This window comes from Sinocyclocheilus grahami, unplaced genomic scaffold (assembly GCF_001515645.1).
Source record: "Sinocyclocheilus grahami isolate Dianchi unplaced genomic scaffold, SAMN03320097.WGS_v1.1 scaffold6.1, whole genome shotgun sequence".
In the NCBI taxonomy this organism is placed as follows: domain Eukaryota; kingdom Metazoa; phylum Chordata; class Actinopteri; order Cypriniformes; family Cyprinidae; genus Sinocyclocheilus; species Sinocyclocheilus grahami.
In genome coordinates this window covers 959,365-971,269 of record NW_015505185.1, presented here as the reverse complement: position 1 = coordinate 971,269, position 11,905 = coordinate 959,365, and the positions used below count along the sequence as shown (strand labels likewise).

The 11,905-nt window shown below is 33.9% G+C and overlaps 1 protein-coding gene across 1 annotated transcript in view; it reads right to left on the bottom strand.

The window, feature by feature from the left end:
- meox2a (mesenchyme homeobox 2a) overlaps window positions 1–3,017 on the bottom strand; it is an 11,113-nt gene extending 8,096 nt beyond the window's left edge. The window contains exon 1 of the mRNA XM_016276236.1: window positions 2,087–3,017. Within this exon, the coding sequence (XP_016131722.1) occupies window positions 2,087–2,591 (505 nt within the window). The 5' untranslated portion in view covers window positions 2,592–3,017. The remainder of the gene's footprint in view (window positions 1–2,086) is intronic.
- Window positions 3,018–11,905: the final 8,888 nt, after the last annotated feature.

Below are 11,905 nucleotides of genomic sequence, written 5' to 3'. Positions count from 1 at the left end.
ACAAATCTTTTAAGATTACTCACTACCAAAGGCAGATGTCTTCACATTAAATTAAAATATTCATGTGAAGATTATCAATTTATCATAACTTAAAATGCTTCTGTTTTAAGAAAACTGTGTTGGAATAAGTAGAGGGAACTTATAAGATTTCAATAATCAGATACAGGCAGCAAGGCTCAACAAGAAGAATGTGTTTTCTACTTGCTCAGCCAGGCCACAATTTTATATTTCAGTATTCTTTTGAAATCAATTTTAATTTACCCATATAATTTTGAATTTCTAATTTTAAGTGTATAAAATGTATAATTGTAAATATATGCATAATAGTGTATATACATGTATCATTTTTTACATTTAATATTATTAATTTTTTTAAATATTATTTATTCATTTTTCAGTGTAAGCTTGTTTCTGCCACGAAATAAAAAAGTAAATAAATAAAAAGGTAACTGCGACTTTTGATCTCACAGTTTAGACTCTTCTCAAAACTGCAAGATATAAACTTTCTCATAATTTTGAGTTTGTTTCTGCCATGAAATAAAAGATAAAAAAGGTAATTTTTAGCTCACAATTTCGACTTTCTTTCTTGCAATTTATATCCAACAATTCTGACTTTTCTACTCAGAATTGTGCATTTGTATCTCGCAATTCAGACGTTTTTGTCAGAATTTTGAGATATAAATTTGCATTTAACTTTTTAATATTTTTATCCGATAGTGTGGGGTTTTATATTTTTTATCCCAAAACGTCCTATAAAACCAAATCCCACAGTTCAACCCATTCTTACCAATGCTACTAAAAGAAATAAATACATATAAATAAATAAATCACAAAAGTCACAACCAAAATGTCCTAGAAAACCAAATGGGTGGCAATTCCATCAGCTGGCCTGAAACTGTAGGCAAAAGCTTCAAATCCTTCTTGAAGCAGTGTCTTTCATTAGCTGACCTCAAAGAAAGATTCATTCTTGATTAAAAAAAAAAATCAAACCAAGCAACATACAAAAAGTTTATTGTTGAAGCATGTGGTATTGTGTGCACATGATACAGCTGTCAGATTTTTTTTTAAATATGAATACTTATTATATTTACATAACAATATCATCTGAAATGTTTTTGAAGGCACTCTTGATTGATCATTATTCTGATGACATCAAAATAGTACAAAAACATACAGTAGAAATCAATTAAAGCACAGAAATTGACAGTGCAAACTAAAACTTACACCTTTTCAATGCAAGATCTGAATGGAATGTTGTTGGGCCAGATCGGACTCCTAGATTCTGTCTTTCAAGTAAAGAGCAGTAGAAGGGTACTTTAAAGGTGCTGTAAGTGATTATTTTATGAAATAGCATGCAGAAAATATCCATGAGACCTGACAGAAGTCCCTAGGCTCTGTAAACAGCAACAAATCTGGGATGCTAGTCGGCTTTGCTGACAGGCAGGATTTTAAAATGACTTATAGCACATTTCAAACGTGTTAACAAATTCTGTCAAACAAGCAAGGCACATTTTTGTGTGAAAATTGATGCCAGGGTATCACAAATATTCTGTATCATCCAAATGCATAACAATACATCAGTCCTGTGTACATTTTTACATTGTCACTACTCTTGAGGCGTCACAGGAACTGTCCTGATAGGCGTCGTGTTACGGTGCCTCCTCATTGGCACATATGGTCTTTGTGTACTTTCAGTCTGTACTTTCAAGAATATATATATATATATATATATATATATATATATATATATATATATATATATATATATATATATATATTACTTGCATGTATTGATATAATATTTAAAAAATATTACATTTAGATATTTACATTTTTTATTTAAATAATTATATCTATCTATCTATCTATCTATCTATCTATACACACACCTACAACATATACATATAATTAGATTTGACAAATGTCATTTCAAACAATACGACACCATCATAATATTAACAATATCGCAAAAAAAATTGACATAAAAACTCAAGACTTTCTATGAAAAATTACTTGTTCAGATCAGATCCTTTGCTTTTACTCTAAGGATAAATTAGTTTAAAGTAAAAATGAGCTTGTTTCTTACCAGAGCTGTCACTTCTTCGTTTGCTATTCCTTTTCTCCGCCTCGGCTGGAGACATCGTATGACGTCCGAAATCCCCTCCGGGAACACAGGAGGCACCTGAGGGCACCCCTCCTCCGAGGCTCGGTGTGCTTGCGCAGAGGCTGGGGCCCCCCGGGCCCATATCTGAAGATCCTGAATCAGGGGCAGAGATGCCCAGTCCTAGACGGGTACTGGCTGGAGAGGCGCTGGCCGTCTGCGGTATGTGCCATCCGGTCTGCTGCGGTTGGGGTACATGATGATGATGCTGCTGGGACATGGGTGGCCCTCTCTGATGCCCGTGTCCCCCAAACAGTCCCCCATCCTCACCTGGGTAACCGCTCACGATGCAGGTAGAAGGAGGAGAGGAGGTGGAGAGGTCAGAGTACGAGGAGAGGTGCTCGGAGCGTCCGTGAAGGGTGAAGGCGGGGTGCAGGGCCTGCGGAGGGGCATGAGGGCTGCGCAAACAGCCGAACAGCGTGTGATCCATCGCATGCACCAAACCAGCCGCAAGTGGAACAAAAACCACAACAAGAAAACTTCCCAAACGGCAGAAACACAAAACACTCTGTTGCTTCTCACTTCAAACAGTGTCTCCTTAAAAAAAGATGAAAATGAAGGAAAAGGAAAAAGTGTGTCTGTACACGTGTGTGTGTGTGTGTGTGTGTGTGTGTGTGTGTGTGTGATAATCCCATGCACGTTGCGATCGAGAGTTGCCAGGCAGCGCAGCTGATGATGATGAGAGCTGGATCTCAGTTGACAGTCTAGCGCAGACTGCGGCCCAGCTGAGAAGGAAAGGTGCTTCCTAACAGTGGCCGGGCTTTTGGGCAATGGGCTGGGACTGAAGGAGGGGTGGGAGATGTTATAAATAGGGCCGTAACATGAGAGGGAGGCTGGGTCACAGAACCCCGCCACAACTGTCCACTGAAGCGAGCCAGCTCTGCAGCTCCATGCATCTAAAACATGACAGAAAATAACAGGCAGATTTTCAGTTCAGCCCTTTTTGTGATTTGTGTTCAAAAACATAACTTTTTCTTTTTCTCCCAAAAGACAAAAGGCAGATTGTTTGAGAAGGTCGGAGCAACTGAGAGGGGTTAAAAGTGTTAATGGGTTGTTGATCTTCAGCACTTTCTCCTCTGTTGTGAGGATGATTTAGAGGACAGGAGATCAGTGCTAGAAGCCACTAAGCTGTAGATCTTCTTCTATTGGAAGTTTGACTGTACAAATAGTGCTGTCATGCTTTTTGTGCAGTCCATCAACAAATCACCTACAACAATCACCAAGTATAAATGCTTTTTTTTTTACAGTTACTACTCATGTTTTTTTATATAATACTAAAGTAGAAAATGTTCTACTTTATTAATTTCTGAATAATTATAATTAAATGTGATTATGTTAATGTATTATTCAAAAGTCTGGGGTAGGTAAATTTTTTAAATGTTTTTTTTATGTTGTCTTATGCTCACCAAAATCTGCATTTATTTAATCAAAAATACAGTAAAACAACCATGTGAAATATTGTAACAAATTAAAATTATATATTTTAAACTGTGATGACAAAGTTGTGCTCCTTTATATTTCTGTGGAAACAGAAGATTTTTCTTGAATGAATAGAAAATTCAAAAACAGCATTCATTTGAAAATATTAATATTTTGTAACATTATAAATGCCTTTGCAATAACCTTTTATCGACTAAATGCAACCTTGCTGAATAAAAATATCTTTTATTCAGCATTATTTTTTTTTAAAACTATTGCTTCAAACTGACACCAAACTTTAGAATAGTGTACACTGTAAAACAATATTTTTCAAAATTATAAATAAAATAGATTATTGTAGAATATTTGACAAAAAAATACTTTTTTCTTCTTTAATGTCATTTGTTACTTTGCCATTTTGTTTATGAAATTTACTAGCAATTTCTGAGTGAAAATAGTGTCTACACATACACACTATTCTACACATATACTATTATAAAACAACATTTAAATTATACATTTATACACACACACACTCACACACACACACACATATACAGTGTATATATATATATATATATATATACTGTATATATATATATATATATATATATATATATATACAGTATAAATTTAGGTAAAAAACGGCAGCTACATGCATAACAATTATATTAATTCGCTAAACTAGTTTAAAACGTATATATGTTCAAAATTGATAATGGTTTTATGTGCAGAGTATACACACATGTAAACGTGTATACACACAAAGTACTTGTGCAGTATATAATCCAACAATATATACCATATACATTTACCAGACTTCTCACTCAAATGAAATAAAAGATTCTTTATGGAATTTACATTAGCTATAATATGCGGTCATGGTAGTGTATCATTGCTTTAATCAGAGTAACAGTGCTCATCGCGGCCCACTCTGTTCCAGCAGAACTAACAGCATCGCCATTCAAGACGTCCCAAAGGTTTCACCCATAGAGACAGATGCGGTGCAACGGCACACAGAGCAGGGCCTTTCTCTGCTCACGGGTAAAAGAAGGAGAGGAAATCAGATGCCTTGTTGGGGGAAAATGGCTTTAGCAGATGGGGAAAAGAGTGTGGAGTCAGGGCCTTATTTAGAGAGAGCGGAGAAGACGAGAGATGGTCATTCTCATCTCTCAAAGCACTATGTCCCACCGCCGACGTCTCGGGTGAGTAACACAAACTCTCTGTTTATCCTGCTTATTAGCCAAATTGTCAGGATGGATCTGGATGCTATTCACACAAGGTTTGTTTTCATAGGCGGTTTCTCTCTTTCGCTATCCGCCATGCCTTCTTGCTCACAGCGGTGCCCCGCGGCATGATTTACTGAGGCCTGATCGCATCTTTTTTTTTCACTTTTGAGGAGACAAATAGAAAAGAGTTGCATAGGAAGACACATAATAGAAGGAAAGAGAGAGGGAGCATGAGACAAAAAAAGTTGCATTACCAACAGTGCGATATGGTGAGTCTTCAAAGAGCAAATCAAACTTCAGCAGCTTCTGTGGGGAGAAAAAAAAACATAATATTAAAAATAAGTCCATTTGTACAGTTTAAACAACTTTTTTTCAAATTCTTGATCTGTAACATTCCATTTCAAAAGCCTTTGAACAAATTCTGAACAAAATATGAACTAAATAAACACAATTGATAAATATTCAAAATAAATGCTTTAGTATTCAGTAGTTCTCTGGGTTCTACTCTCTTCCTAAAGCACAAAAGTCAAAATCAAATTAAATGCAGTTATAGAGAGAACACAGTTACATATAAAGTTATATGAAGAACAAACGCATTCAATATTTCTGCATCAAAACGCATGGAAAATATCAGCCTTAATCTAGATCTGCAATAATATAATGAATGAGCTGCCTAATTTTATCATCACAAATATTTTAGGTTCAACTTTATATTAATGAATAAGGAAAAGTGAATCTTACGTCCAGTTAAAAAAAAAATAAAGTCACATATTTTAATCAACTTTTTGCCTTCATTAGTTCATTTACAGAATAAGTTCCTACAGTGCGACCAATTAATTTTTAAACAATTTTAGTCTTTCTAATTAATATAAAGCATAATAATTATATAATTATAATGCTTTAAACTTATGTTTTTATAATGCATAAAATAATTGCTTCTATAAATGCCTTTTTTAATAGTTGTAGTATTTCAACTACTATAATTTGACTACTTATACGCATTTTGAAAAATCTCCAGCACTACACAAATTACGCAAAAACTACAAAGACAGAACACCAGCTTTACTGTGAAACATTTATCTCTGCAGGATAAAAGATTTATCACTAAAGATTTACAAACAGCTGAAATGAAAGGACGTGTCTGCGTCTGTTCTACAAAAAGCACTGAAGAGTAACCAGAATTAAAAGCAGACTTTGAGAGCATGAAAATAGTCATGGTTTGCTTGAACTATGGACTTTTTCAATTTCAATTGCCACCCATGTCTGCTGTCCATACGTTTCTGTTGTTGATGCTATTTAAAGTACTTGCACAAAACATCTGACAAGACAATAATCATATTTCTAAACTGCACAGTGACCTCCTTCTTCTATACATACACGCATTAAATTGTCATACTGTGAAATAAATCCTGAACTCTTAAAAATTATTTTTCAGTTGCATTTTCTGTTGATATAAAAAGTAAAAAAATACTGATTCATGTTTATCTCAGTCTGCAGTGCAAACAATAGCATGTAATTAATTACATTTATATTTAACAAACATTTGCCAACTGTAAATTCCACTGAATAAGATGTGCAGCAGTACAATGCAAATAGCTTAGAGATGGAATTGATTTTGTGGATACACAGTTATAGTGCCATTGCGCTCTGAAATATTTGATGTGCTGTCAAATTCTCAAAAACATCTGTTGGACAGTTTTGCCACACTGACATGATTCTCATAATCACTCAGTCCCGACAGAGTTTCACAAAGACGTCTGTCCTCTATCAATTAAAGACAAGTGTTTGCCAGGATGTTGTCCAGTTAAAATGTTTTATTCTCCTGTTTATTTCTTTTTTTTTCTTTTGGTATCTAAAATTCAACTTGAAATGATTTTGAGTAAATAAATAAATGAATGAATGTACTTTTGTACCCCTACCTTTGTTGAAAATCATATAAATATTTTTTATTTAATTAAATTTGAATTCAAATATCTTGTTTTTATAAATATTTCTATTTAAATGGAACTAAATACAATCTGAGATTATAAATGCTATGTTCAGTTGTTTTCTGTGCTTCTCTAAAGTGTCCTTAAGCACAACAAAAACTTATGAGAAAAAAAAAAAGAGGGTACTTTTGTACCCCTAGCTTTTGTTGAAATGGAAAATGGAATTTAAATATCCTTTTCTAATAAATAAATATAAATAAATCAAATGTACTTTTGTACCCCTACCTTTGTTGAAAATCATATGATATTATTTCAGATTTTATTTAATTACATTTGAATTTTTTACATCTTATTTTTTAATAAATATTTTTATTTAAAACAAAACAAACAATCTGAGATTATAAATGCAATACTCAGTTGTTTTCTGTGCCTCTCTAAAATCTCTTAGAGAGAATTTTTTTTTTACTTTTGTATCCCTAGCGTTTGTTGAAAATCATACAAATATATCTGATATCCTTTTCTAATAAATGAATAAATACATAACATCTTTAAGATGTTCTTGAGTGCAGTGCCCTAAAAAAGGGTACTTTTATAACTAGCTTTTGTTGACAATCATACAAATATTTTTATTTATTTTAATTACATTTGAATTCAAATATCTTATTTATAAATGTTAATTTAATTTAATATAAATGTAATTTAACAACTGAATTAGCTGTTAAATGAACAACTGGCCTTTATAAATAGCAGAGGAAGTAGTGTGTGTGTTTATCTAATAGATGTACCGATGCACAAGTTGCTCTAGTTCACCACACACACACACACACACACACACACACAATAGGGATGCGCGCTGATGTTATCTACTAAACCAACCCAGCAGCCACGGATTCAGGGTACTTTTATAACTAGCTTTTGTTGACAATCATACAAATATTTTTATTTATTTTAATTACATTTGAATTCAAATATCTTATTTATAAATGTTAATTTAATTTAATATAAATGTAATTTAACAACTGAATTAGCTGTTAAATGAACAACTGGCCTTTATAAATAGCAGAGGAAGTAGTGTGTGTGTTTATCTAATAGATGTACCGATGCACAAGTTGCTCTAGTTCACCACACACACACACACACACACACACACACACACACACACACACACACACAATAGGGATGCGCGCTGATGTTATCTACTAAACCAACCCAGCAGCCACGGATTCCACTGCAGCATAATGAATGTGTCCTCAGAGATGATCTGGGAGGTGTGCTTTACACACTGACTGAACGCAGTAAAAAGCCTCCATGCTATTCCTTGTGTTGGGGGTACAATTTGTGTCTAATAAATCATGAAAGTATTTGACTGTAAAGTCCGACTATCTCTGCTGTTTGTCACACGCTCCAATTAATTTTGTCGCGCCCACCAGCTTCTCCGGCCACAAATGGTTTTGTAACAGCCAAATACATCACTAAAAGTCTTTTGTACCCTCCGGTCCACCATACTGTTTTAATAAATCCTTTCATTTCAAAAAGTGAAGTCAACATTTTATAATTTAATGGCTTCCTTCTCGCTGTTGGTGCCTATGACGAAGGCCAAATCCCAGAATGCTGGAGACTCCCTGTGCTTAATAGGGGGCTTGGGAGGTTTCTTCCTATAGCAGACTAATGGATTCTCAATGTGAGGATTGGACTTCATCAGGAAAAACCCACATGTGATGTTGGACTCTCTCTTTATACGCTATTCCAAGGTTTAAGTGCCATTCAAGTTGAAGTATGATGGCCATTAATCTATAGCTTTTGTCCTTAGTTTCTCATCAACCAGTAATAATTAGTCAGGCTGTGTTTAATATGTAAATGGCCTTGCTGACATCTACTGGTGTGTTATTGGTGTGAACTGCCCGGTTACACTCATCGAGCTGATACAGCAGCCAGATTTTAAAGCGTCCAATAGTCTAAGAATACTGAAAATCAGATTTTTAAAAATGTTTTATTTAAAGCTGGAAATATCATTTCATTTAATTTATTCTGAGACATTTCAATACAATTTTTTTTTTTTTATATAATTTTTTTAAATATATTATTTACATTTTTTAAGTTTCTGCACTATTTTTAGGTCACTAATCAAATATGCTGCTCATTAAAAAAGGGTGCATATAGGTTAAGTTGTAATTTTTGCTCAAACTGCTATGCAGATTTGCATGAGAAATATTAGTTTTTAAAATAATGCAAACAAAATATTTTTTTTGTGGCTTTAGACATTGTACCCCAAACCTTTAGATACAAAATATTGAGAAATTAAATCACATAATCATAATACTTCAACCCACATTTAAATGATTATTTATAATAATTATAATAAAATATAATTGAATTAAATATATTAAATATTTAATTACTCATAGTAATAATAATTAATTCATATAATATAAAAAACTATATTTAAATTGTTAATAAAATTATTTTTAATAACAAAATCCTATTTTATTATTTTAATTAAAATAATATAGTGCCTCGCACATCCAAATCATTCGTAGGTGTATGGGATAAAAGTAGAATATAAAGTAAAAATATATATATAAATCACGCAAACAACTCAAAATTGAATGATCACAAAAAGTTTTTTCCTTTTTTTATACAAAAAAATATAATAACAATAATAGATACTTTTTGTGATGATGTAAGTTTGAGTGGTGCGCAGATTTTTAAAATTAAATTAAATTCTAAAAAAAAAAATGTTACGTTTATGAAATGTAATAATATTAAATATTACACTGTTAGATTAATTATTTAATTAAAAATTAATTTTTTCTATCAATAGATCAAATACTTTCATCTCAATATTTTTTTTGTTTATTTGAACAATTATTTATTTTTTTATACTTTTAATTTTTTTAATTAATTTCTTCTGTTGTCAGCAACTGTTTTATATTTAAGAACCATTAAATAAAAAATATCAAAAAATACTGTGATATAAATTGACAGCATAATTATGTTTGTCCACAGTGGCGGATACGCTACCACTAAACGCCTCTTTGGTATGGCAAACATAATTTCCATTAAACAGACGTGCATCACCCGTCAAGACAGAGCCAAGCTAAAATAGCAGGTTAACCTCCTTATTCTGTCAGTCATACTGTGATCCAGCCCAGCAGAACTCACTGACCCATGCATATTTTGTCCTCACTGGGGTCAAACACACACACGCACACACAGGAGTTCTCAAGGGAGGCATTACTCTGGCTGTTCTTGCCTGAGAGTGGGAAGTGGAGCTCTTGAGCATTTCCCCATTTTTCTGCAGGACAATCCCATCATCCTCTAATCAAGCCCGCTGTTTAATAGCCAACTCTAACTCGATCCCATCTCCATCCTCGAGCAAGGGTCGTGACGCAGGCTCGGGACAATAGAAGGATATTGATACACTTCGGCATCCACTTGAAAGTCCCGATCGCTCCTGCCAGATCAGTCAGCGCTGGACTTGTGTCTCCTCAGACGGCGTTCTGCAAAGACATGTCAGAGTGTGTTGGCAAATGTGTACCTGCTTAAGAATAGGTCACTTAAAAATACTGGGGGAAAAATACTATTTACTCACCCTCATCCAAACCTGTATGGCGTTAATTTTTCTGGAACACAAATGGAGAAATTTTGAGTTGCCACAAAACATTGCAGCCACAAATATGAATTAATTTTCAAGATTTTAAAGTTTTAAAAGTATCTTTGTCCCATTTAGATCTTGACAGACATCGCATGGAATCTTTTGGGGTTTTTAAAGCTTTCGATGCCAAAGACCCTCAAATAAAATGATTCCCTCTTTCAAATAAATGATGAAATATTGATATAATAAGAAATGTTATAGTAAAATCAGCATATTAGAATGATTTCTGAAGGATCATGTGACACTGAAAACTGGAGTTATGTTGCTGAAAATTGGGCTTTGCCTCACAGGAATAAATTACATTTTAAAATAAATTTTAGCTCAAAGAAAGGCAGCCTTGGTGAGCATAAGAGACTTTCAAAAACATTTTTAAAAACCTCAAACCTTTAAACAGTATGTTAATATTATATGTATATTATACGCATATATAATTTTTAAATCCTTTTACAGCTTTAAAAAAAAAATCATTAAAATTATTAGCATTAGTTTGAAATGAAATAGACATACATATGAGGATTAGCAGTAAAATCAGCATAAGATGCTTTCATTCATGATCTCTGTAAGGTACTGTGGGAAATATCCAACTATTAGTGAATCCTACCGAGTTAGCATTGTCGTTCTGATTATGCACACCGTAATAATATACAGAATGATGAATCAATTTCAACTTGTTGACAGCAAAATGATTCAAAATGTCAAGTTGCTATAATAAAAAAAGACATGATGTTAAGGATTTGTATGAGCAAACATTCAGAACCACTAAAAATCCAGTGATTTCAGCACCCTTTGCTTCATATTAGTATCAGTCGCAGCATCGCTTGCTCTGGCCCGAGTTTTTTTTTGACACTTGATGAATCTCAGGCGAGTTTTACTGAGCGTATGAGGGTTACATAAGCAGGGCGAAAGAATGAAGCGTAAGCTTTATACCGAAGAGACAGATCCAGGTCCAGCCCCTATCCAGACCCTCTCCAGAGATTCATTAAGGATCTCCTTAACTTCCTGTCTGACCCAACATCTGCCTAGCTGGTCCGAGAGAGAGATGAGGAATATTCGTGGGGACAAAAAGAAAGTCTCTATAAAACTTTCTTATAATAGGTAATTTCCCTGCATATTGCAGATGTGGATGACTGTAACGCACAAAAAATTCAGTGGAACTTCACTTCACGGAGACATCCCTCATTGTCAGGTCGCTTGGCCGAGTTTGAATACAATTCATGATTTAAGGAACAATAGGGAGTTTTGTCAGACAGACGGGGGCGTAGAATAACTTCTCACCGGAAATCGAAGCGTAGGACGTTCTCGAAGGGACGTGAGCGTGCTTCATTAGAACTGCATTATGAAACAATGAAACAAGATTCTCTACTTTCACTGAAATTTGGACATTCGAACAGACATTTGCCAAGCATGTGTTAGCCTGCTTTCCAAGGCAGAACAAAGCAGGAAAAGTCTAAACTCTAGATTCCAAGACATTTTCACAGGAAATGGAGTCAACTGCACGTGGATGTAGCGGAAA